We start from the raw sequence: 25,043 nt of genomic DNA, 5'->3' as shown, positions 1-25,043 counted from the left end.
GGGCTTAAATTACCTTCCTTCTCTCAGCATCAGCCTTTGCTGCTGCTCCGCCGGGTTGTCTGTGACCCTGCAGGGACAAAAGCTGCTCCCTGCAAACCCCTCACTGCCAGAGGGGGGTTCTTCTTCACCCACCGAGGCAGCACTATCCCTATTAACTCCTTCCATACCAATGCAAGCGAACAGCCGCAACTCAAGACTCTCCTTGCAGAACTCTCAGATGTGAATCCTCCACGTGCTTTGTGTTTGCTTCTGAGTTTCCCCATTTGCTGTGACCATCCAGCCTGGCTGTTTCAATCAACAGGACGGGAGCATTCATTCTACATCCACCTTTCACCTCATCATTAGCAACCCCATTTCGTCACCATCTCTTTCCGCATCCCCTCCAGTGCCCATTGACTCCCAGTAGGACAAATACACCCAAGGCATTTCTATAGCCCTATCCCATGCAGTGAGCTGGGCTCAGCCCTGGGACCCAGCCCCTCCCCACACGTCCCAGCTCGACGCGGGGAGGAGGAGAAGCAGCCGGTGAGAGCCCTGGGCCAAAAGTCTGTTTGCTGGCGGCTCACACCCACAAGTCACTGCCGACAGACGGAAGCGGGGCATGGCTGCGTGACACACGTTTTGCTTTTGCTCCCAGTGCTCCCAGTACTCCTGGGTTGCAGGAATGGGGAACATCGCTTGCGTCCCGCAGGCACCTGGGGGGTTCCGAAATTCCTTCAGGAGGAAACCTTCATTAAAGAAAGAGTGAGTAATGAGTGCTTTTATTGGGAATGGTGCTGAGATCTGCTTGGGAATCCCAAAGAGCAATGGGAGGTTTGTGGGGTTTTAAGCTGCGTGCTACGGCAGCTGCAGGAGCTTGGGGTGGGATCATAGTGCTGTGCCGGAGGGTTGAAGCCTCACTGCACTGAGGAACAGAGTGATTTATTTCATTGGAGTTGGGAAAGATCACCTCCCCACTATGGGGAGCAGAGCTGAGTGCTCAGCATTCCTTTGTTTTGTGTTTTATTTGTGCTGCCATAACCCTAACCATAACCATAGCCTTAACGGTAACCCTGACCCTCATCCTAACCATAACCTTAATGGTAACCATAACCCTAACCATAACATTACCAGTAACCCTAACCCTAACCATAATCTTACCAGTAACAAAAATCCTAATCCTAACCATAACTTTACCAGTAACCCTAACCCTAAACCTAACCATAACCTTACCAGTAACCCTAACCCTAAACCTAACCATAACCTTACCAGTACCAATAACCCTAATCCTAACCATAATCTTACCAGTAACCCTAATCCTAACCATAACCCTAATGGAAACCCTAACCCCAGCCATAATCCCAATGGTAACCTTAACTAAACCTAACCCTAAGCCTCACCCTAACCCAGTGTACCCACCCGTCCCTAACCCTTTAGAAGGAAAACCCCAAACCTGGCACTCAGCCTGACCCCTGCTGTGCCTTTATGGGAAGCAAACAGCCCTGAAACCCCCCCCAGGGCAGTGCTACACTCCTACTGCAGCCCCAAATGGGGCTCCTTGTGTGCTGTACCAGGGGGGGGCCTGCAGGGGGTGGAAGGGAAGAGAGGAAAACCACAAAGACCCCATAACACCCAGCTCTGTGTATGTGGGTGTGGGTGTGCATGTGTGTGCACATACAGCTCTGCCCTGAGGGTCTCAGGGCTGGGCTGGAGGTGGCACATTGCAATAGGACATCACTGCCCTGTGCTGTTCCCAGGCTCAGCTGAGAACATTTGGTGATGTGAAGAAATGGAAAATAAAACAAAGAAACACCAACAGGTGCAGCATGAAACCTGCTGTAATCATCCCAGACAGTTATCAGCCCAGTGCTGAGCTGGGATGATTAGAAAGCCCAGAGCAAACTGCTCACAGAGCCTTCCAAGTTCCCTGTTTCAGAGCAGAACTCAGCTCAAATCTTTGCCATTTCTCCCTCTGGCCCCATAGGCAAAATGGCAAGAAAAAGCTGCCCAGCTTCTTTGGCATAGACGGAGATGGGGAGAGGGATACAACGACGGACAAAATCCTGCAGTACATCCCTGGGAAGGCAAGTACCAGCACATCCTGCCCCACAGGCTACATTCCCACCCATCCCAGGTCCAAAGGTGCACCAGGCTCTGCAGCAGGGCAGCTCAGGGCTGAGCTCTATGTTTGGGGTCCCTGTGGAGGGGATAAGGACACGCTGTATCTCTATGTGTGAGATTCAGGGGGAGCACAGTGCGGTGGGAACATCATCATCACTCTCAGCTCTTTGTTTCTGGGTAGGAAGGGAAAATGCAAGCACTCAAAGGTAGGATGATTCATTCCCACGCTGGAATGAGACGGAGCAGGCAGCGTATTAGCAATGAGAACTGGGAAGATAATCAGGAAGGGCAGGTCTGCCCCGGGCACGTAGCAGCCCCGTGGCCATATGGCTGAATCCCAGCACTGCTTGGGGAACACAGCACTGTGTTTGCCCAGCACCTCGGGGTGGTCCAGGGCTGTGGATGGGGCAGCACTGAGTGCCATGCTATTGTATGGCAGTCGGGTCATGTGAATGTGGAGGAAGGGGGAAACTGAGGTGTAGTGCTATGCTTGCTACAAGGGACATCCTGCCTGGAACTCAGCAGCACCCATAGTGGGACATCTCCATCTGGGAGGTGATGGAGTCAGCCCAGCTGTGTGCACAGTGCATCCCCCAATCCCTGCTTCCACCCCAACCAGGGATAGCATCCTTGTTTAGCTCCCACACCCCACCCTTCCCTTTGTTTCCCACCCTACCCAACCACAGCAAATCCTAAGGGGAAGGATGTGCCCGGAGCACAGCTCTGGCTTTGGGTGCTGTGTGAGCAGCAGTTCTCAGAGCCTCAGGGCTGAGCCCTTCCTGCAGGGTGATTCAGTGGGGGATGTGGGGTACGGGCAGGTTAATCAGCAACCGGCTCTACCTGCAGGATGAGCAGCGGGGATGTGGGGAGGCCAAGGAGGTGTTGGGGTTGGCACTGCTTGCCAAGCCCCAAGAGAAAGCTGCTTGCCTGGGATCTGTGCTGCCTGCAGCACAAACGGGATAGAAAAACACAGAGAGCCCCACCTGGTAAAAAATTGACCTGAGCTGTCCCACTTCTTCCTGCCTGACCACAATACCTGATGGGTGCTGATAAGACCGCCGGCGCTTGGAAGCTCTTCTCAATTATATCTTTCTCAAGAGAGAAAAATCCCATTCCCTCCCTTTGCCCACTGGCTATGCAGGGTCAGAACCTCTCCCCTTCCCCCTCCGGCCCTGACCCTGGGCTGCAGCTGGAAACACAGAGCTGGCTCCGGGCTTCTCCAAGGGCAAATAGTGTGTGAGGGGAAAAAAAACTGAGTCACCGGGCCCTGTGGGTGCTGAGGTTTGAGCATGGGAAGCACAGAAACAGTCATTAATTGCCTCCGGTGAGAGCATCACCAGGCAGCCTGCAGCTCCCCGTGGTTCGGGTGTATGTGCATAGCAATGCATGGAGCTGGGAGGGAGACTACAGCAGCACTTAGCTTAGCACCTGGAGGAGATTTCAGAGCTCTTTGTGGGTGCAGAAGGAGCTCAGCTCTGCAGGTATGAGGGTCCCGTGAGCTGCTGAGCACCAGGGATGGCTGGGGTTGGTGCCATTCCACAGGGGTGACTCATGGGGGCCCACAGGGGTGAACTGCTGGCTCTGCATTCATCACGGGGTGCAGCAGCTGTCTCTTTGCTGTCCCCCGGCTCCCTGCTGCGTGCCTGGAAATGCTGCTTCAACATGTCACCATCACAACCCTCCTGCCTCGACATGGGAGGAAATATCCCATGTAAATGGGTAAAAAAAGGTCCCTCTGGGTGGTTTGCAATCTGGTTCAGGGTTAGCTCGTGGCTCCCATCCTCTCTTCTGCTTGGCAATGAGTATCTCTGAGCCTGTGTGCAATACCCCATGGGCTGTGGGCAGTGGAGTGCAATAGGGGTGTGGGTTTGTGCTGTTGCACAAGGAAGGAATTTCCATTGAACCAGAGCTCAGGAAACAAGGGAAACCCCTGTCCTGGAAGGCAAACTGCATTGTCTTAGCCTTGCTTGGTCCTTGTCCCAGTCAAATGGGTCAGGATGGCAGGAGGTTGGAGTTGGGAAACCCTAAATATGCTTCTGCCCATTCCCTTTCCTACCCCAGTTCCAGCTCCCTCAGTGCACACATCCCCATCTGAGCCCAAAGCTGATTCCAGCACAGAGACCCCAAATCCAGAGCAGATGTGGAGGAAGTGCTGTGCTGGGGACACCCCGTCCATCCATCCCATATCCCACCTCTGACTTGTTTATCTTTGGTACAGAGCATTCAGAACCAAGAAAACCAGAAGGAAAACCTGGACCAGAGGTTCCCCAGCCTTTTCAAGAAGGGACGGAGGAAAACAGTCGTCAGGAACCTGGGGAAAATCATCTACTACTCCAAGGTCAAATTCAAGTTTCAGCACTGCCAGGTAATTCACAGCCTGACCCTGCAGGGTTGGGAGGTGGGGAGCAATGCTGGGCAATGGGACCTACAGCTGTGGCAGATGTTTGTCAGAAACCCCAAATGTGTTTCCTGCAGGAGGTCAATGACTGCTACCTGGAGCTCTTCCAGTCTCACCTCTACTTCCAGTCCATGGGCTCCAATGGGCTCACCTACCAGGTAGGGAACTTTATGATCCTTGAGGTCCCTTCTAACCCAGGTCATTCTGTGATAGGGCACCTCCAAGGGGCAGCGTGGCCAAACTGGGGGCACTGAGTGGGATGGACAGGTTGGGATGGGCCTCCATTAGCAACCTTTGGTGATGCTGGTTCCTTATAGGCCAAAAAATCACAGCCAAACCGACCCTGAATGCATTCTATCTCTGCAGGAGTGAGTAACAACAAGGGAGCGTGTCTGCTTTTGTGGATGCTGGGGAAACTCATCCCTTTTAGAAATGATTTATTGTCTTCTAGGTCACTTGATGTTAATGCAATATGACAATGCGCTCTCTTGACTCACGCAGCAAGCCAGCCGTCAGACACACAGCAGAATGCAAACACCATCACCAATCCCCCGCCTGCTTTATAAACAGCCCCTTGGATTATTAATCCTAAAGGAATTAAAAAGGAATTAATGTGCCAGCAGCAGCCCCTTGACATTACAGCAATTAGCATCTTTCACAGCCCCTGTTCCGAGAGCCTGAGATGGGAGCTCATGCTTGTCATCATTCCTGTGCCTCGTTAGAGCAGTGTGTGAAGGGCTGGGATATGGGAACAACAGCAGCTCAGTTCTGCTTTGTGCTGTTCCCATATTCTCATGTTTGGTTTTGCTGAGGCTTCCCTAAGATCCGGATGCAGCACTGGGATGGAAGGGCCAGATGTTTCCAGCTGTTGGCTGCCCAACCTATGGGAATAGGGCATTCCTTGTGGGCTGCCCCCATAATGACAACGCCTCCTTCCCACACAGGGTCTGCTGCCTTTAAAAGAGCTGAATGTGTGCGAGGTGGAGAGCAGGAGGAGCGTGGGGCAGGAGGAACAGCACGCCTTCCGCATCACAGGTCTGTGACCTAAGGTTTGAAAGGGTGTCTGAACCACAGCTGCCCCATGGTGACAAAGGGGGAAACAACACTATGGGGAGAGGAGGCAGGGAACTGATGCTCTGCATCCTTAGCTGGCAGGGATGCCCAAGGCTGCAAGCAGGGAACTCTGTGTGGGGACTCCCCTATCAGCTCTGCTGCCTTTAAGTGTTTTTAGGCTTTCCATGCACTCACCTTGCTTATACAAGGGATAATGAGCTGTCTGCAGCATGGCCAGAGGCTTCTTTGCTGAGTTACAGCAGCCCCGAGGCCCCAGGGGTGGTAGTTAGAGCCTGGAGTGCACAGAAATAGGGAGGGAATGCTGGAAAGATGCAGAGCCAAGGAAGAGAAAGCCGTGCCATGGCCATGCAGAGGTAGTAAAAAGGAGATGCTGATGATGTTGCTATGCCTTGGGTTTATGGTCCAGCTGCTGGTGCTGGTGGGACTGTGAGCACCCCAGCTTGGCTCATAGAAGTGGCTTTGGGACTTGGAGATTGCCCAGAGCCTTCCTGCAGAAAGAGGAAGGACGGGGCTGTGGGACAGAGCACGAGGCTGGCACAGGTTGCTCAGCACAGCTGTGTCATTGCTGCTGCTCTGCAGGGCCTGGGAAACAACCCTAGCCACCCAAGTTCCTGGGTAATGCTATTAGCACCCAACCGCCCTACTGATCCCTTTATCCCCATTGCAAAGATGAGGAAACCAAGGCAGGGAAGAGGGGTGAGCCCTGGACCTGCAGGAGGTGCCCCATAACTCCTCATACCCAAGCACTGAGTTGGAGCTGAGTGGAGTAACTGTGTGTTTCTGACAAGCCAGAGGTGTTTCAAAGTCTTAATTACCTGATCATCATAACTAGCACAGGTCTTATGAGATGAAAGGGGCAAAGTACCATGTTTATCCCGTGCTCTCACTTATCTGACTCCTTCAAACCCCACAAATCCCATGAACCGAGTTTGTTATAACCTGAGATCACTGGTCAATTATTAATCCCAACATCCATCCCGCAGCCTGCCAGAAGGGATGATTAACATCAGAGTGTCTCTGCAGTGACTAGCAGGGTGTGTGTGGCTTCACTTGCTCTGCAGCTTGTCTGGCACGGGTGCAGCAATAAATACATATATTGGGAAGTGGTTGGTCTATACATTTACAGCTGTAGCAAAGTGGTGTCTTTTGATGCTGCACAGCTCCAGCACATCTTCTTCCTCCAACACCCAGGTCCATTGCTGAACCCTCTCATTGTGTTCTGCCCCACGGAGACGGAGCTGAAGCAGTGGCTCTATCACTTGGAGAAGCAGATCCATCTGAACGGAGGGAGCCTGGGCTTGCCTTTCATTGCTCAGGTTGGTTCTTGGGGCTGGGATGCATGGGCTCAGAGCTGGGTGGATGCTGTGCTCTGCAGCACGCTGCTTCCCCATCACCTCTTGCAGCCTCTTGTGTTGTAAATTCTCACCCAATATCCAGAGCTTGCTGAGCATTTCAAAGGGGAGGGCACATCTCTGCTTTGGTCCATCCTTAGGATGACTGGAAGCAGAGCTCAGTGGGGAAGGAGGAGCTGAGGTGGTCGGTGCAGAACATGCCTGTCCAGGAATGGAGGGGAACCCAGCGGGAATCCCTTGGTGACGTCCTCTTTGTTTCCAAAGTGAAGCTCCAGCATCTACCTTTCGAGGTAGGACCACAGTGGGGTCCCTATAGAGCCCTTCAATGCATATCATGGGGCAGTGCTCATCCCCACTCTGCTGGCCCAGTAGTGGTGCCTGGGGATGGATCACCTGCTAAGGAGCTGTGTCCTGAGGCTCAGCACTGCTCTTTTCCTTCCATAGGAGCAGCACGAGCGCCTGCTGGTGCTGTACCCCTCCACGCTGGTGATCGTGTCTGAAGAGCACAACGGCCTCTACTTTAAGGTACATTCATCCTCCAGCATCTCCCTTTTCTCTCCCCAGCCCTCAGTACAGCTTTGGCTCTTTGTTCCTTCCACCTGGCTCCCCTCCTCCTCTTGGCAAAGGCTTTTCCTCCCTCGCCAGCTGGCAGGTGAGCAGCAGCGGGGTGTTGCAAGTCCTCTTCCCATGAGAAACACCTTGCCCTCCTACAAAGCCCCGCGGGGAAGGAGCTGGCTGCTGAGCACCGCGATGCAGGGAGGAGGTGAAAGCCAGCAGCACCCAGGCAATATACATGGCATGGGGGCTGCACCTGTATCACCTGCAGTACGAACAGCCCTGCAAGCCAACATCTCAGGCATCACTCCAATGGCTGTCAAGAAGCCATGTGCACTCCAAGGCTGTTTTCTTGTGTTTGAGCAGAGAAAAAAGCAGCGCAGTGCCCAACCAATGGGTACGCATTGCCAGGATGCTATGTCACCACATCCATGCCATGCCCTGGGGCGTGCAGGCTGCTTTTAATTGGACTGGGAAGAGCTGCATGGAGCATCCATGGGCTGGAGCAGGGCCATGCACCATGAGAGCTCTCCCTAAGCACCCGCCTGGGTGTTTCCCTGTGCCACACCTCAGGCTGAGCTTGTTTTCGGGAGCACATTGTTGGCAGCTCTTGGGAAGAGGACACTGTACGAGGGGGCCCTGGGTTGGGCTCCTGGATGAACTCATCTCTTTTGAAACCTTAAACTGGATTTGTCTTCCCCATCCTCACTGTGCTGCCTTCCCACGGTTGCGGGGCTGCAGGGGTTTCCCCTTGAACCGGCTCTTCCACGGGCATGCTGGGGCACAGCAGCCTTCTCCCAGCACTTCTGCAAACCCTCTGAGCCCTCCCATTGATATTAAAAGAGCTTGGCCCTCCTGCTTGCTGGTTTTGGGGGTTGCAATGCCCAGGAGGGCTGTTTGCAAGGGATGCTCTGTGCCTGCTCCACCCCAACCCCCACCCATGCATAGCAGCACCAAAGTCCATTAGTTACAACAGGAACCGGGGAAACTGAGTCACGGAGCGCTGCATTCATTTTTCCACCCAAGGTCAGCATTGCTCGGACCATAAATGGCTTTCCTACGTAGGAGAAATACTGCAGGAGTTTGTCATCAGTCCCTCAGCACCAACCCACTTCCATTGCTGTGCAGTGATTGCATTGCACTCAACACTGGGGACAGAGTGCTTCAGCCTCTTGCCATATGTGCCATCAGAGTGGCGGCCACAAGTGTGCCCTATAGCTCAGGGCTCACGTTTCAGCTGCTGGCACCCGTGGGGCTCAGCCTTGTCTTTGTGAGGCTTTGCAGGGGATGGAGGGGAGATTCCTGGCTGCCAGGCTGGAAATCCCAGCCAGCAGGTCAGCTTTTATGGGGACAATGCTTGTGCAGTGTTCTGGAGACATCAGCTGCTCAAAGGTGGGAAAACATTGCTGAGAGGGCTGGAAAAGAGACAGGGGTTTTGTTCTCTCCCCAACAGGGTGAGCTGCCACTCAATGCCATCCAGGTGTCGTTTGAAGAGAATGAGAAAACCTCATTTTTAATAGAAGGTGCATATTTAGTGCTGTGCTGGCAGCAATTTGGGTTGGGTCTGGGATCCTCATGTCTTATGGTGGTGTAGGGACCTGGTGCCTGGGGTATGGGGTATAGGGATGGGGTGTCAGGATGGGGTATGGAGATGAGGTAAGGGGATGGAGATGGGGTATGAGGATGGGGTATGAGGTTGGTGTATGGGGTGTGGAGATAAGGGACGGGGATGGGGTGTGAGGATGGGGAATGGGGATGGGGTATGGGGTATGGATTTGAGGTATGGGGATGGGGGATGGAGATAAGGTATGGGAATTAGGGATGGATTTGAGGTATGGGGATGGGGGATGGAGATGAAGGATGAGGATGGGGTGTGAGGATGGCAAATGGGGATGGGTTATGGGGATGAGGGATGGGGATGGTGTATGGGGATGATGTGTGGGAATGCCCATGGGTTCCTGGGGGAAGCACCATGGGCTGCAGCCCGGCCCCAGCAGCAGCCCCGCGTGATGCTGTCTCGCAGGCCGGCTGATCAACTCCATCCGCGTCATCTGCCGCAGCTATGGGGATTACCAGGAGTGGCTCTACTGCCTGAAAACAGCTCAGTTTCGAAATGCTGACTCCTCCCTGTCCGGATCAGAAAGTTTCTCAGGATCAAAGCTGCCACACCTCAGCCAGGTAACAGCTGTTGCGGGTTTGCATGGATACTGATATAAATCCAGTGGGTATGGGGATGCTGCAAGAGCCCCGGCTGAGATGGACCATGAAGCTTTAGCCCTAACCATAGAGATCTCAGCCTTAGGGAGCTCCACCTGTAGCATGCTCAGCCCTAGAGTTCTCTATCCATGGGATGCTCAGCCCCCTTGGAGCTCCATCTGTAGGATGCTCAGCCCTACAGAGCAGCACATGTCAGTGCAGGATGTTGGGATGCTCAGGTTGCTCTGATGTGATTCTCTTTTCCCTTGCAGTTTGCTGGCAGTGGGAGAGGCTCGTTGGCCTCTGATGGCCGCACCAACTCCTGGGCATCTGGAGGGAAAGGGACCAACACCCTGACACACTTGTCCCAGCACAGCGGTTCATTGCATGATGCTCAGTCCTTCATGCTGCTGGAGGAGCCACACAGCCCCGGCTATTCCCAACCTCTCCATGTGAGTGTAACCCAGGCCCAAATCATGGGAAATCAGTGGGGAGGGAGCAGGTGGAGAGCCCAGGTGAAGCAGAGACCATGCATTGCTTACACATGGGCCCAGGTTGATGGATAAGAGCTAACTTTGCCTTTTTGCAGTGCCTGCCCCACACCAACTGGCCAAGCACCGCGGTGCCTGCGCAGGAGCTGCGGAGGGGCAGCAGCACCAAGAAGCCCAAAGGCAGATGTGGTCCAGGCACACAGGATGTGGAGCAGGCACCGTGCAGCCTCCTCCCCCAGCACCCCATCCTACCTGCCCTGTACAGCGAGCCATACTGCACCTATAGCACACCACGTCGCGCCACGGACCCCCCAGCACAGCTGGAACTGAGCAATGTAAGGGTTTCCTCCTGTCCAATTCCTTCTGTTTTCCTCACTGTGATGCCTGTGGGAATAGCAGCCTTGACTGCTGCTATAGGGAAGCAATATGACTTAGGTGTGGGGGGCCTCCGTGGTGGGCATCAGCTCTGCCATTTGCTCTGTTTAGGTCCTGCAGTGCCAGAAGATCACCCAGCCCTTACCTGGCAGGCACTGGATGGAGGTGCTTGGGGCACAGAGACACCCCCAGTCTCCTTCTGATGCTCCATACCTTGCCAACGTGAGTTTGTCAGAGCAGCCCTGGGGCAGGGAGCAGCCCTGCAGTGATGTTCTGTAGGCAGCCAGGAGGGGCTGGGGGCTTGATTTGCCTCTCTCAAGGCTGGAGCCCATTGTGTGGGTGGAATGGGGATGGCATGCAGCACTGTGCCATTCCCATCGGTGCATCTCCTCCTTTCCAGGTGTCATCTCTGCCAGAGGAGCATCTGGGCCCCTTGCTGCAACCACCAGGTGAGGCTCATGGGTGATGCTGGGTGCTCCATCCCCATCCACATCCCCATTGGTGTCTTCAGAGCAGGGCTGAAGGACTGAAGGGACCCATGTGTGCCCGTCCCTCCTCCTTGCTGACTGCAAGCAGCTGAATCAAGCTGCTTTGGTGGAGCTCTCACGTCTGTGCTGTCTCCCTGCAGATGATAGCATTGATGCCTACGATGTGCCAGAGGGCGGCTGCCTGCACCGTGACTCCGCTGTGTACCACGACTACGCTGAGCTGCACAGCTTCCAGAGTGAGCTCAGCTATGACAACCTATGGGACGCCGAGGGCAGGGAGCCGGACAGCCCAGCACCCTTCTATGAGGTGTGAGCAGAGGGCTCAGCGGGCACAGGACGGCCCCTGGGCTCTGTTCTTCCACCACGGTGGGTGTAGGAAGCAAAGGGATCTCCAGCGATCCCTGGGAGCAGTGTTAAGGACATCCCAGAATGGTGCCTTGGGGAGGGAGGGGGAAAAGGGGGGGGCACATCCTCCTCTCATCCCTCAGTGTCTGGGGGGACCTGAGGAGATCAGGGCACAAACAACAGGGGACAGAGTCTGGGTGCTATCACTCTGCAGCCTCTTGGCCATATCCGTCAGCACATACGAGGTCAGCAGCAAACCCAAACGTGTGCGGTATTTCTTTAACCTGAGGCTCCAAATTCTTAACCTTTGTCCCCTCCAAAGGCTGCAAACAACCAAACATAGCAATGAAATCTCTGTTTCAGTGCACGCAAAGCAACCCAGCAGTAATTTTGTACTTGAATGTCTATGTATTACATTGTACTTACCTGTATTTTCCAGAAGGTATCCTGCAAAGTTTACATGCGAGGTTTGAGTGGATTTGATGTATTTAATGTGTACATGTGGCTGAGTCGGAGATGTATTTAATGTTGAAGCTGTGGATGAGGCTCGCTGCTGCAGTGTGTGTGTGTTGGGTTGGGTCTTCTGCTGTTGTTGTGTCGTTCCGGGTTTACTTTCTTGTTGGGAAGCTGTGTACTAATAACCCAAAGGATCTATTTATTCAGAATGGAATGGTACTGTGAGCCCTATAATTACAGCATACCTTCCTCTGGCAGCCGTTGTTCTCTCTTTGCCATCCCTTTGCCTTCACTTTCCACCTACTGAAGGTCTCCAGAAGGGGCTTCCTAATTCAACCCATGCACCTGCAGCAAGGTGCATGGCCTCACTGGCAGCACTGCACCCCACAGCAGGGTTAAACTGCATCCCTGGTGCGTGGCTGCAATGTTGGGTCCTGGGCTTCATCTCAAATATCCCCTCCTGGCATTGCTCTCATACAGCAGGAGGTGGCAATAGCAGCCCAGTCCCATCTCCCATCTCTCCCTCTGAAGCCTTCACGCTGGCAATGACGCAGCCCTGACCTAGCAGAAATGTCCGCAGGAAGCTTTGCTCTCATCTCATGACATGAGAGGTGACTGAGATATAAAAGGAGCTGCCATGGCCAAGCAAATTGCAGCCTAGAGCCATTGCCTCCCTGAAGTACACGGTGCACGCAGGCCAGCACACCTGCCTGACTTTTTCAAGGGGGTGACAGCCATGGGAGCTGCATGCTCCAGGATGCAGCCAAAAGGTCGTTTTTATTGTGGTGGTGGGGCTGGGGTTGGGATGCTGAGCTGCTGGCTGCTCCCTCTGGGGTTGCATCATGGGTTGACCTGGCTGCTATGAGAGGTGAGTGCTGGAAAGCCCATGCTCTGAAGGAGCATGTCATGCAGACACGGGAATGCACGCAAGGTATTAAAGGAGAAAGATCTTTATTGGAAGCTTCCAGCATATTTTGTCTGTTCTCTTCCTCCACGCAACTCCTCATACCCAACATACAGCTCCTACACAGTCCACACAGAGCCAGTATCTGTCCCTCAACACATTCTGCTATGTATCCCACTGCATAACTGTGTGCTCTCTGCCCTGCCCTTATGGTGCAACCCATGCATGGAGCTCTGTATTGCAAAGGAAGAGCAGAACCTCTTCTTGCCCCTTACTGCCTCAGACTGTTCCTATAAAGCTCCTAGGCAGACCCACATGGGATTCTGGGGCAGATTTCCCCAGTAACTTTGTGGATCTGGTCCCTAAGTGCCTACACAACCCCTTGTTTCTGCTGTTTGCAGACTTGCGAGTGCAGAAAGCCCTCATGAATAATGCTCTTGGGTGACCAGAGACAGAACCGCTTTGTTTTTGCCTCCCACCCCTTGGGATCTCACCCCTTCCTCCCCCACAAGGTCACACTCTCACCCTCCTCCTCCTCACACTCCATGTCCCCAGGACAGGAGCAACATGGAACAAACAGACCCCAGGGTTGGCAGCCACAACCAGAGCCAAATATGAGCACCCTGTGCCCTCTCCGACACGCTCCCATCCTTGCCAGGGCTCTTCCCATTGCTCAGCCCCAATCCCTTCCATAGAACATGAAGCACTTTTTCTGTTCATTCTTTTTGCTCTCCATCTCAGTGTTTTGCCAGTGGGTGACCCCCACGGGGAGGTCGGATGCCAATCCTGCTCCTAGCAGGTGGCATAGATATGCAAGAAGTGTGCAAAGAAAGAACGGAGCTGGCCCACACCAGGCTCCTCTCCTGTCCAACGCAGGTACAAACAGCCTACCGTGTTGTCACCGGAAGGATCCTGCTCCCCGTGACGTCCTGTCCCCTTTGGGGATGGCTCCTGAGAAGTCTCAGTGCTGGGCTCTGGGCTCCTCATGATGCCCAAGAACAAGGTGCCCGTCCTCAGCTGTCCTTGGGAACGTGTTGTGCTGGGATTAGGTGTGGGGCCGTCCTTCCCTGACCTGCCGTCTGAAGTAGCGGATGGCAGACAGAGTGCCAAAGCTTGCCAGGAACACTGGAAAAGAGCCCAACACATTCCCATGGTGAGGCTGGGAGCTTCTTGAAACCTAGAGAGCATTCTCCCAACTTGGAAGCCACAAGACCCCCTGTTATATATCCCATATCATGGGGTTGTTCCCAGCGCATTCTATTCTGCGCTGCCCACAACTTGGAGACCATGTTTGGATCTCTAGTTTGGACACATGAGTCCTAGTTCCACCAGATGGATGCTTGAAGGGAAAGAAAGCACAGGCTTCACTTGTGTGCTGAGAAGGGAAAGGACTGAGCACCGTGGTGGTGATGGATTGAGCACATTGGTGGGGACTCATTGAGTACCGTGTTGGTGTTGGGCTGAACACCATGATGGTGTTGGATTAAGCATCAAGATGGTGTTGGATTGAGCACCACAATGGTGTTGGATCAAACACCATGCTGGTGTTGGATTGAGCACCACGATAGTGCTGGATTGAGCACCATGCTGGTGTTGGATTGAGCACTAAGATGGTGTTGGACTGAGCACCATGGTGGTGTTGGATTGATCACAGTAGATCCACACAAGGCATGGATGCCAGGATGGTGGTGGTGGTTGCATCTGGCATGGCTTATAAGCTCTTATATATGAGATACTGGAAAGAAGCCCTCTTGGAGGAAGCTGCATCTCTTGAGTTAACTCTCCTGATATCTCAAAGCCAATGGCTTTAACTTGATGCCAACACAGTGACAGGAGTTTTTGTAACCTCAGGCCCCCATCCCACCATATAATTCTATGGGCTATCTGCAGACATCATGATCCCAGCCAAAAGCAGAAAATACCCAAAACTCAGAATGAGAAAATGGAGATGTACAAATGGATGCAGCTCTTCCCTAAACACCCAGCAAGAGCTTTCAGTTTGGCTCATAGCAGAGATCAGATCGTCTCATGAGTGCTCAAGAAAAGCACCTTGCACGCTGCTTTATGCAATCCCATGGCATGAGGCCCACTGTGCCCACGTCTGCCCCTGGTACTAAGAAGGCAAGGAAGAGCCAGCCAAGAGCTCCTTGTGATCGTGGTGTGGAGCTGCTTTAGCTAGCATGCTATTCTCAGCCTGGGTGTCAGCTTCCTGGTGACCTTCGTTGGGAACATTGCTCCCAGCAGCCTGGAGCCACCTTGATGCCATCTTGGTGCTGCCTCAATGCCACCTTGGTGCCAACCAGCTCTGCAAAGGCCGTTCTAGGATAAAACTGGGGTACAGAGCTACGTTCAATGCAGCAGATGCTGTGCACAGGGAAGGATTCTCAGCAAAGGGTCAGGACCAACATTATTATAGGAGATGTTAAAAAGCACCTTTGGAACAGCAGGAAAACAGCCTCATTTTCCCACCAGCACATTTCGGTGATGGCATCCCTGCTTTCATCCCTTCACACTCCATCCTCCCCCAGCCCCACACACCACACACACCGGTTTTCCAGGCATCCGGAGCCTGCAGGTCGGAGGTCTTCACTGCCCAGGAGGCAAAGGCACAGAAGACGAGACACATGTCCTTGTGGGTCAGAGCCAGTGGGACCTCAGGTCTACCTGCAGGAAGGGGAGCAAGCTCAGGATGCAGCCCCAAAATCAGTGCTTCTTGTTCCCACATCATCAGACTCCAGCTCAGAAGTCATTGCCATATCTCAGGGCCATTTGGTGCAGAAGGATTTGGCTATTTTCCCTCCCATCCCCTCACCAAGAACTTGTGTATGTTGTTCTGCAGGATATCACAACCACTGGGACAACTAACCCAGCTAGGAGAGGGATTGGGGCCAGCACACAGCCTGCTGCATGCATGCAAACTGCACACCCTGCTAAATGCATGCACAGAGCACACCCCACTGCATGTATGCACAGCACACACCTTGCTGCATGCATGCACAGTGCAAAACCAGCAATGCACAGACCTCAGCAGTCTCCATGCAGAGCCAGCCGTGGGCTCCAGCTGCTTTACCTCTCAGTGCAAGGGCCATGTCCAAAGCTGGTGGGTGCTCAGGACCCCCTCCCAGTGGCACCAAGGCAAGGTGGGACCCTCTCCGTGCCATTGATGGGGATGAGGGCGCTTGGGTTGTGCCGCACGGCTTTGGCCTCTGCAGGATGGACATCAGAGCCCCCACGGCTTTCCTCACCTCAGAAGCTGGTGAGGAGAAGAGAAATCCCCTCCAGCCCCTCCTGTGCTGGGGTCCATCGGGGAAGAAGTGTTCATACAGCTCAGGCACTGTGGCAGCCACGGGCTCTTTGGCTGCAGTCGCATTGGGATTCTCCTTTTGCAGCTCAGCCTGGTGAAAGCCAAAGAACTCCTTCCTCTTCCTCTGCTTACCCTTGGCTTTTTTCCTACTTCCATCAGCTTCATTGAAAAAATACTCATACAGTTCAGGCAAGGATATTTCCCTTTCCAAGGGCGTTTTCTCGCCCTCCGCCACGTTCTCTGCTGCTTCTTCTTCCCCCTGGGAGTCGCAGAACAAATAGTCGTACATCTCAGGCCACGTCACACCCAGGGTGTCTACCCCAGGAGAGCCCCCAACTGTGAATGCTGGGGAGCTTATCTCCTGGTTGGGGCTGGCTGTGAACTCCCCACAGCCCCCAGCAGCAGCAGCCACACTTTGGGGACCGAGAGTCTTCCCATCCTGGCACAGCTCACCCATCACAGTGACAACCACTGGAACAGCATCTGGTGTAGTGACAACAGCTGGTGGGGTGACAACTAATGGCATTGCATTAGGTGCAGTGACCACCACTGGTACAGTGTCACACACCCCTGTGCCCCCCACCTGCCTGGCCAGCTTGGTGGATCTCGCCTTCCCTGGTGACTGTGCCCCTGACTCCTTTGCCTTCAGCTTTGGGGACACGTTGGGGGGCACATCCACCAGCACCGCATCAGGGCTGCTCGTTGGCCGTTTGCCCTCTGCAGCCTCTTCACTGCTCAGCCTCATGGGTGCCGCTTTGGCCGCCTTCTCCTTCCCTTTGCCCTTCCTTGAGGTCAGTGGGGAGGACGAGGGGGCCCTGCTGGGTGCTGTGCTGCCTTGTGCCGGGTTCCCTGCTGGCTCCTTGTCCCCTGGGGTCACCTCGGTGCCACCAGCTCCACGTTGCTTGCGGCTCTTCCTTGCTGGTGTTGGCACTTTGGGTCTCACCACCTCCTGGACACTGGGCTGGCTGGTTGCTTTCTCCCCAAGCTCTGCAGCAGGCTCTGCCGCAGGGTGCTCATGTTCAGGTCCCGGCACCCCAGCATGGCTTTTCCATGCAGTAGCCTCCTGGTTACCTCCCTGTACCACTGCTGGGCTCCCACAGGGCTGCTCCATACTGACGTCCTCTCCTTGGGCACGGGGTGCAGCAGGGTGCCCAGCATGCTCCATGGCTCTGCTGCCAGCAGCTCCTTCCCCCAGTGCTGCATCCTGCCCTGCACTGCCCTCAGCTGCAGGAGGACAGGGAGGCTGCCTGCCCTGCACGCTGGGCATGGCAGCAAGCAGCGGGCAGACAGGCTGCTTGTCTCCACGTAGAATGGATGAGCACGGATCTACTTCGTCCTCTCCGCACAGCCCACGTGGGGAGCAGTTTGCCTTGCCAAGCCCTGGCTCGGTGCCTGTCCTGGTGCTGCACAGAGCAGGCACAGTGTCCCCTTGTTCAATGTCACTGAGGCACTGCTCCTCTGCTGTGGCCAAGGCAGCCGGTTCTTGGTTGCATTCCTCCACAGCCCGCAAGAACTCAGCCCAGTCGCGGTCGTTCAGCTGGATGCTGTACTCGAAGTTATCCATGCCTGCAGCAGCACAGCAAGGGAAGGGGGATGGAGAGAGCAGGGAGTGAGGAGGGGGCATGGCATCACAAGCAGAACATGCCCCCTGGACATCGGCCCTGCTCATTTTGGGGCTGGAATCAGTGGGATCTCATGAGATCTCATCCCATAAGGATGGCTCGTGGCAGACCCCACAGTTGGTGCTGAGCTGGGTAAGGCCACAGCTACTCCATTCAGGGCTGCTCTGTGTATTCCCTCTACACAGCACCACGGTATTGCATCTCTCCTTCCCTTTTCCCACTTGCTTTGCCCCCAACCTGTACAAGAAACAGAGGGCTGAGGCTCTTTCCTGCTGCCCAGCACCATGCAGGAGGGAGCATGCAGTGCAGCCCACGCAGAGAGGTTTGCAGCCTTTAGAGGGTGGGAGATGCAACAGAACCCAGAACCAGCAGGGGGGAGAAGCAGAGAGCCCACAACACAGCATCCTACCTGTGCCACAGCCCCAGGTGGTGACAGAGCCATTCAGAGAGCGGGGCAGTTAAATCCTCCCAGCACAACATGATGCCGTACCCTTGATGGGGGCAGAGAGCTTCAGCTCTGCTCCATTCACTGCTAAAAATAATCCCCGTGTCACCTGAGCTGAGGGGAGGGCAGCTCCTTATTTAGAAGCTGCTGGGGCAGAGGGGAGGTGGAGGGCGGCACGTCGCTGCCCTGTGCTCTATGGGGTCCATGGCACTGTTGTAACCCCATGGGATGGCATCCCAGCCTCATGGAATGGGTATCAGGGTATCACAGCCCTGTGGGTATCACAGCCCCTATAGATGTGTCACGGAGAGCATCATATCGATCCTAAATTGCACACAGTGGAACTGAGCGGCCACGGGACGGCAACCCGAACTAGAAATAGCCCCATTAGCTAGAAATAGCCGGGAACTGCTTAACCTGCCCCGTCCTGCAGGGAGGAAGCTCCCCTTCGTGGCTGCCGTCACGCACTGCACGGCCACGCGGCAGCACGCGGCTCAGCATCCTAAAGGCTGACTCACGCGGGGTGAGGACCAGTGGGAACAAGGGGAAGGGAAGAGGTTTGCAGCCTGCCCGCCCTATCTGCAGCCTGATCTGGCTGCATCCTACCCCCCTTCCTCCCCCCCTGCTCCCCGCACGTGCCTGCAGACGCAGAAGGGAAACCAGCCGGCTTCCTCCCCTTGGCTGCGCCCGCTTCCTTCCCTTTGAGCCCTCCACCCCTCCTCGCAGACCGCAGCGGGGAACATGAAAGCTGCAGGCGTAGCAGGACGGAACCGGAGCCAACAGCGGGGCTGTTAGCGGTGTCACATCGACAACCCGACACCAAACCCAACAGGAACTGCACACACCCCGGCCCGTGGGACACAAAGCACAGCTCAGAGCGAGAGGCATCCAAGTGTTTATTATGAAGCCCACGCACCGTCCTCGGGGGAGCTGCACATCTGCAGGCTCTTCCCTGCCTTCCTCTGCACTGACCCTAAAGGCACCGTGTGTTATATATAGGGTGATGCACTCCATGCTGTAGGGTGATGCACCCTGTGCCATAGGGTGATGCACCCTGTGCTGCTTGTGGGATGCTCCGGTTCCTCCATCTGTTGCCCGCTCCCAACCCCACACATTGCTGCTTGGGCACTCAGGACGTGATATAAATAACGGATGTCACCCTGTAATTAGAGATGGGACTGAAATAACGCAGCAGATGAGGCCCCTCTCCACCCGACGGCACAGGATGGAGCGTGGGAGGAGCCAGGAGCAAGGGCATGGAGCTTAGGGAAACTGAGGATCCTCTTTTGTGCCAAGGGTTTCTTTGGGATGAACCCACTCCAGGGACAATGCAATGTAGGTTTGGTCATAAAGAAGCTCTGTTTGCCTTGATCCAGACCTGTCACAGTGTGTCTGCAAAGAGGGAGGGATGGGTTTGCAAGAAACAAGATAGACAATTATAAGAAGCATAATGGAAAGAAAGATATCTCCAGGTCTAGGAAGGGGTTAACCTTGCACTGAAACTCCAAGCTCAGTGCCGCAACCACCAGGCTGGTTCTGCTGGTTTGGGGCAGGTGAAGCTGAGAATCATCACCCCCAAACCATAGAGGTCTGCATTGTTTTTCCCTAACCCCCCTTTGTGTGTGTTTGTGTGCATGGAACTCTGTCCCCAGGCTCTGTTAACATCCCAGCCCATGCTTCCCAGTGGGCTCACTCAAAGGTCAGTGCCTTGGCTGCTGTAAAACCCAGCCTGCGCCTGGCTGACACCCGGCCAAGCTCTCCCAAAGCCTCACATCCTGGCCTGAGTTTCGGGTTGCTCATCCAAGTCTCGCTGGGTTTCAGGTTTCCCTGCAAGCGTTGGCTGCTCTCGATGAGCAGCAGCCTTGGGACACAGCTCCGTGCCGGCAGGATGGGTCCCTGTGCCAAAAAGGGGATGTCAGCTGCACCCACGTGGAGCTACAGAAGGAGATGGGGCCACCACGGGGTTATGGTGTAAAGCTGCATTGCTGCGGTGTGATGCAGTCACACGCAGTGTGGTTTGTGGTAGCAGTGGCTGGGGACCAGCATCCACCACCAGGTGACAAGTGTCACCCCACAGCCACCTCCCTGCATCATGCTGAGATGTCTCCAAGCCCTTCCCTACCAGCCAAAGTCCTGCTCTCTTTTTCCCTTTCTTGTCCCCATGTGTTTGCTGGCTTGAAGCTTCAGCTCATAGACATCCAAATCACTGCCAGCAGGATCGGTGCTTCACCTGCAGAAACCATTTCCCTGCCATTTCCACTAGGTGTCACTTCCAGCCAGAAAGTCAGCTCTTCCCATAGATATTTCACCTCCTGGTGCACAAGGTTATGCCAACCCTAAATAGGGCCTGCAATGTGGCAGGAGGTTGGGTTGGGGTCTTCTTGGGTTGGGATGTTATTGGATTAGGATGTTGTTGGGTTGGAATGGGGTTGCATTGCGATACTGTTGGGTTGTGAGGCGGTTGGGTTGGGATGGGGTTGGGTTGGGATTAAGGGGAAGGGATTGGGATTAAGGGGTCGGGATTGGGATTAAGGGGTTGGGATTGGGATTAAGGGTTGGGATGGGATGGAGCTGGTTTGTGATGGTGTTGGGTTAGGATGGGATGGGATTGGGTTGGGATGGGCTTGGGCTGTAATACTGTTGGGTTTTGATAGGGTTGGGTTGGGATTAGGGTTGGGTTGGGATTAGGGTTGGGATGGGATTAGGGTTGGATTGGGATTAGGGTTGGATTGGGATTAGGGTTGGGATGGGATTAGGGTTGGGTTGGGATTAGGGTTGGGTTGGGATTAGGGTTGGATTGAGAGGGGTTTGGGTTGAGAAGGGTTTGTGTTGGGATGCTGCAGGGTTGGGATGAAGTTGAGCAGGTTAGGGACAGATGTCAGTGCTAGGAGAGAACAAGAGAACAGCAATGAGGTGCTTGGACTGCACTGATCCCCAAAGCCTGGACAATTCAAAACTAATACAGAGTCCGTGGGCATCCCAGTGCTACCAATAACCCCAGTGCCACCATTGCCACCAGCTGCCATGCTCCCAGCTGAGCACCCCTGGACCATGCAGAGGGCAGGAAGCGGGAGGCAGCAGGAGCTGTGATGCTCCAACACTGCTCACATCCTGATTCTGGTGGCACCATCAGAAATAAGAACCCATCTGCCTCCCAGCAGGGCAAACAAACCCACCTCCCTCTATCAGACCATTGTCTTTGGAGGAAATGTTATTGTTTCCAGCAAAGCCCTTCCACAGCAGAGAGCTCTCCCATCTTCCTGTCTCCCTGCTCACATCTGGGAATCCTGTTTCAAGCACACATCTTTTTTTTTCCTCCAATTCTTCATGAAAGTAAAATATTTCTTCTTCCCCCTTTCCTTTGCAAGGGGGGTGGATGTGCAGCTTGCACTTGGATTTGCATACCAGTTGGGCTTGGGCTGGGTGTTCTAAATGATTGAGGTCCTTTGCATGTGCAAAAGACCTTGTGTTTCCTTGAGCAGAACTTAAGGCACCCCTGGATGCAATGGTTCTGCATGTTGGGATGGTGCTTGTCCCACTGCACAGTGCCATGCAGGGCTGGAGCTGCTGCAATAACCCCAGTAATAGCAATGCCAGCACAGACACATGGCGCTAATGGAAATCTGTGCTACCTGTCTGACTCATCTCTACCCATTGATTTAGCAGCTGAGACCGAACCGAAGAGACAATAACAACTGCAAAGCAGGAGCAGACAGCAGAATTACAGCTGGAAGGAGATGAAAGGGTTGGGAGGAGCACGCTCCAATCCCTGATAGGACCTGGTGCTCTGATCCCCGTCTGCAGGAGCGTGGCATTGCAACCCGGCTCTGCCCCATGGGATATTGGGGAGGGGGGGTCTGTGGTTGTGACTGCCCACAGCTCGCCCACCTCTGCATGAGGCCATGGCTTAGAGAACCCAGCGTGGGAGCAGGTCTGCCCCGCTCCGGCATCTTAACAAGAAGCAGCTGCTGGAGGCGGAGGGAGGGATTGCACAAGGAAAAGGCCCCACTGCATTAATTAAAGGTCACGGGGCCATTCCAGAGGCTTCCCAATTACCTTTGGAAGAGTGTTGCTAATGTGAGATAATGATGTCATACGGCCACTAATGAGGCAGGTTAACCAGGCCCTGCCGCCCCCTCCCCACGCCAGCACAGCCCCTCCCCTGTTTCCCCAAAGTAAGATACCTCACCCCACTCATAACGGGGAAGAAGGAAGAGGCCATGCCCTAATCTGGGCTTTAACACCCAGAAGAAGTCCCGGCAAGGCCCATTTCAGAGAAGTGCTCCTTGGGAGCAATGTCAACAGGATATTGTTCCGCCCTGACCCTGCTGCCCGCGTGGCTCCAACCAAATCCAACCCCATTAGCGCTCCTTAATGGAGCGTAATTGCAAGCTACAAATCCTCCTCCCGATGTGTGGAGCTCCCGGGGGGGCTTTGGGGCACGAATCCACTTTGGGCACAACCCCATCCCTTCAGACCTGCCCTGAGCAAGGCACTAGGGTGAAGGTTTGGGGGAGCAATAAAGCTCTGCCATTCCACCCTGCATCGACCCACGTGCAGGAGCTGCTCCTGCAAATGGGGGCTGGCTGATAAGCCATAATAGCAGCCACCTCCGGAGAGCTGATAAGCATCCCCTGTCCCCAGCTCAAACCCACAAGCACACACAAAATAAGCCGAGGAGCTGCCAGCTGCAATTTATCAGTGACGGGAAGAGACAGCGCACGGCTGGGAGCGAGGGAGAGCTTGCAGAGGTGGAAGGAGAGCTCCCGGGAAGGCAGAGCAGCACTGGGTTATTAATTATCTGCAGCGTTCATCCCTCCCACGTTCTGCAAGGAGGTGAAAAAAAAAAAAAAAAAAGGGAAAATGAAAGAAAATAAAAGTTGTCAGGGCAAAATGGAAATGGGAGGGTGGGAGACGGGGAGATGAAAAGGGGAACGGCGGGGAGAGGTGGAGCAGGGCTGTGCTGAGAGCTGCCACACTGTGCCAGGGCCGGGAGAACACGGAGCTGCTGATAAGGAGCTGTTTGCCCATAGGGATCCCATGAATCCCCCAACCTGCTGCGGAGGCTGAAGGGTGGTGGTGGTGGTGGGGTGTGGGGCGTGTTTTCCCTTTGCTGGAGAGCTGATATCTGCTGCAGGAATCCTGCTCCTGTGGCTCCCCAAACACTGGGTGGGATTTTTCCATACGCTCGCGGGCTCAGCCTAAACCAACAAAATCCTCCCCAACCTGCAGGGGAGGAAGGGTTGGGAAGGGCTGGAGCAGTAATCCCTGACCTTTGCTAATCCGCAAGCAATCTCTACGCGCGAGCTGCGTGCTGCAGGAGACCGCGGGCTTTGCTATCCCTGTGGGCAGCAGTTGGAACCTCAGCAGCTCGGAGCTGCCCTAAGGGGGGCAGGGGGAGGTGATGGGGCTGTGGAATGAGCCCTGCAAGGCTGTGGGACCTTTGGAATGCCGCGATGTGCTGAGCTTGGAGCTGAGCCGAAGGGCAGCATCTCCCCCTCGCTCATTTCTTCCATGCTGAAATGAGGATAATGAGCCCGAGAGAGATGGGAGATGCAGCTCCAAAAACCAGCACTGTGTAGCAACTGAGGTTGTTAGTGCTGGTGGGAAAGTGCTGTCGGCTCCAAGCAAAATAGGGATGTTGTGAGCAAGCTCCTCTCACTGCCATTAGCATCAGGATTCTCACCATAGACCCACAGCCCCACTTGGGGCGAAAGTTTTCAGGTCCCCAGTGTATCCCCTCAGCCACGATGCAAATCCAGCCTGTCACCCAGCCTCAACCCTATGCAAAAACACCCCTGTTGCAGCACACATGTACTATGTGATGGGACCACCCAGCTCAACACAACCTTTTGCACTGGTTTGGCCAACTTATTCTACACCAGCTCCCATCTGAAGTGCTTTGCATGGAGCAAAGCATGACTTTGCACAGAGCACAGCACCAACATGTGGGGCCTCCCCAGTCTATAACCTCAAACACCAACAGGGAGGCAGGAGGGTGCTTGAGCTGTGCATCCTTCCCACCAGGTTGCCAATGTCACCTGGCAAAGCAAGGCCATCGGAAGACATTATCCTGCATGATCCCCCTCCTCCCCGTCTGGCACCGCCGGGCACTTGTGAATGTTGATCCCTGTTCAAGCTGAGTGTGAGTTGTTAATTGCTGCTGACACCAGCCTGGCTGGGGTATGTGTGCCCCCTCCCCAGCATCCCAAAGCCACAGGCACTAAGGAGTTGCAACCCTGACTGCATTGCATCTTCTTGGCATGAGCTTGGCATCGTATCTCTGCCACGCTGCAAAGCCTGCAGCAGTTTTGGCTGTGCTTTTCTCTGCACAGCTTCAATCTGAACCATCTCTGGGGAAGCCCCCCCCTTTCTGCCCCCAATAAAAGCCATCCCCAGCTCTGAATGGAGCTGCCAAGGGCAGTGTATGCAAGCAACACCCACAGTGTGAGGGTGGCCAGGCTGCCCCATTGTCTCCTTCAGAGACATTGTCCCCTGCCACAGTCCCAGGAGGGGACATGGGAGCAGCAACGGGGAGGGGGACTCTGGTGCAATCCCATAAATGCTGGGATGAGATCCCAAAGCTCTGCCTCTGTACCCCGAGATTCCAGGAGGCTGCCTCCAGGATGGCATTGATGGGGGGCAGTTATTCATCGTCATTTAATGAGGATATTAAACCGTGGTGTTCAGCCCCGGTCTGTGCATGGGATGAGTCTTTGGGGAGTAATTGCACTGAGAAATGCTCACTCCCAGGGACAGACATGTGATGAATTAACTTTGGCAATACTTGCAAACCGTGTCATGCCAATCAGGCGGTGGAGATTGAAAAAGAGCTGAAGTGGAAAGGTGGGCAGAGCCGAGAGGCCCGGAGACAATTGGCAGAGACAGGGCAGGGGCAAAGGCAGGGTGAGCCCTCACTCCATCCCCACAACATCTTT

The 25,043-nt window shown here is 54.6% G+C and overlaps 2 protein-coding genes across 4 annotated transcripts; one reads left to right on the top strand and one right to left on the bottom strand.

Annotated features, from left to right (window-relative positions):
• The first annotated feature begins 406 nt into the window (after positions 1-406).
• PLEKHN1 (pleckstrin homology domain containing N1) lies at positions 407-12,087 on the top strand. Of its 3 annotated transcripts, XM_015882819.2 has the most exons (15): positions 409-744; positions 1,964-2,063; positions 4,319-4,465; positions 4,576-4,656; positions 5,443-5,533; positions 6,764-6,888; positions 7,065-7,214; positions 7,369-7,449; positions 8,933-9,002; positions 9,503-9,657; positions 9,948-10,127; positions 10,265-10,501; positions 10,653-10,763; positions 10,942-10,990; positions 11,170-12,087. In XM_015882819.2, the coding sequence occupies exons 1-15, from the start codon at positions 665-667 to the stop codon at positions 11,340-11,342; spliced, it is 1,830 nt and encodes a 609-aa protein (XP_015738305.1). In that variant the 5' UTR covers positions 409-664; the 3' UTR covers positions 11,343-12,087. The 3 variants fall into 3 exon arrangements, with proteins under 3 accessions (XP_015738306.1, XP_015738307.1, XP_015738305.1); XM_015882820.2 differs by lacking the exon at positions 4,576-4,656 and having other exon boundaries at positions 407-744; XM_015882821.2 differs by lacking the exon at positions 10,653-10,763 and having other exon boundaries at positions 408-744.
• Positions 12,088-12,764: 677 nt separating this feature from the next.
• On the bottom strand, positions 12,765-18,203 carry PERM1 (PPARGC1 and ESRR induced regulator, muscle 1). The gene is made up of 4 exons (XM_015882818.2): positions 18,070-18,203; positions 15,805-17,604; positions 15,282-15,398; positions 12,765-13,859 (listed from the first exon to the last, which is right to left on the bottom strand). The coding sequence occupies exons 2-4, from the start codon at positions 17,600-17,602 to the stop codon at positions 13,780-13,782; spliced, it is 1,995 nt and encodes a 664-aa protein (XP_015738304.1). The 5' UTR covers positions 17,603-17,604; positions 18,070-18,203; the 3' UTR covers positions 12,765-13,779.
• Positions 18,204-25,043: the final 6,840 nt, after the last annotated feature.

This window comes from Coturnix japonica, chromosome 21 (genome assembly GCF_001577835.2).
Source record: "Coturnix japonica isolate 7356 chromosome 21, Coturnix japonica 2.1, whole genome shotgun sequence".
In the NCBI taxonomy this organism is placed as follows: Eukaryota; Metazoa; Chordata; class Aves; order Galliformes; family Phasianidae; genus Coturnix; species Coturnix japonica.
Note: the sequence above shows the minus strand (reverse complement) of the source record. Positions and strands in the feature narration are given on the sequence as shown.

Bases quoted from the DNA above. Each gene is read 5' to 3' on its own strand.
- PLEKHN1 (XM_015882819.2), top strand. From the start codon at position 665: ATGGGGAACATCGCTTGCGTCCCGCAGGCACCTGGGGGGTTCCGAAAT. The intron at 7,215-7,368 runs GTAGGACCACAG...TTCCTTCCATAG, and splicing joins TCCAGCATCTACCTTTCGAG to GAGCAGCACGAGCGCCTGCT. The intron at 9,003-9,502 runs GTGCATATTTAG...GCTGTCTCGCAG, and splicing joins AACCTCATTTTTAATAGAAG to GCCGGCTGATCAACTCCATC.
- PERM1 (XM_015882818.2), bottom strand. From the start codon at position 17,602: ATGGATAACTTCGAGTACAGCATCCAGCTGAACGACCGCGACTGGGCT. The intron at 15,399-15,804 runs GTAAAGCAGCTG...CCCTTCCTGCAG, and splicing joins CATGGCCCTTGCACTGAGAG to GTAGACCTGAGGTCCCACTG. The intron at 13,860-15,281 runs GTGTGTGTGGTG...GCTCTTTTCCAG, and splicing joins TCCGGATGCCTGGAAAACCG to TGTTCCTGGCAAGCTTTGGC.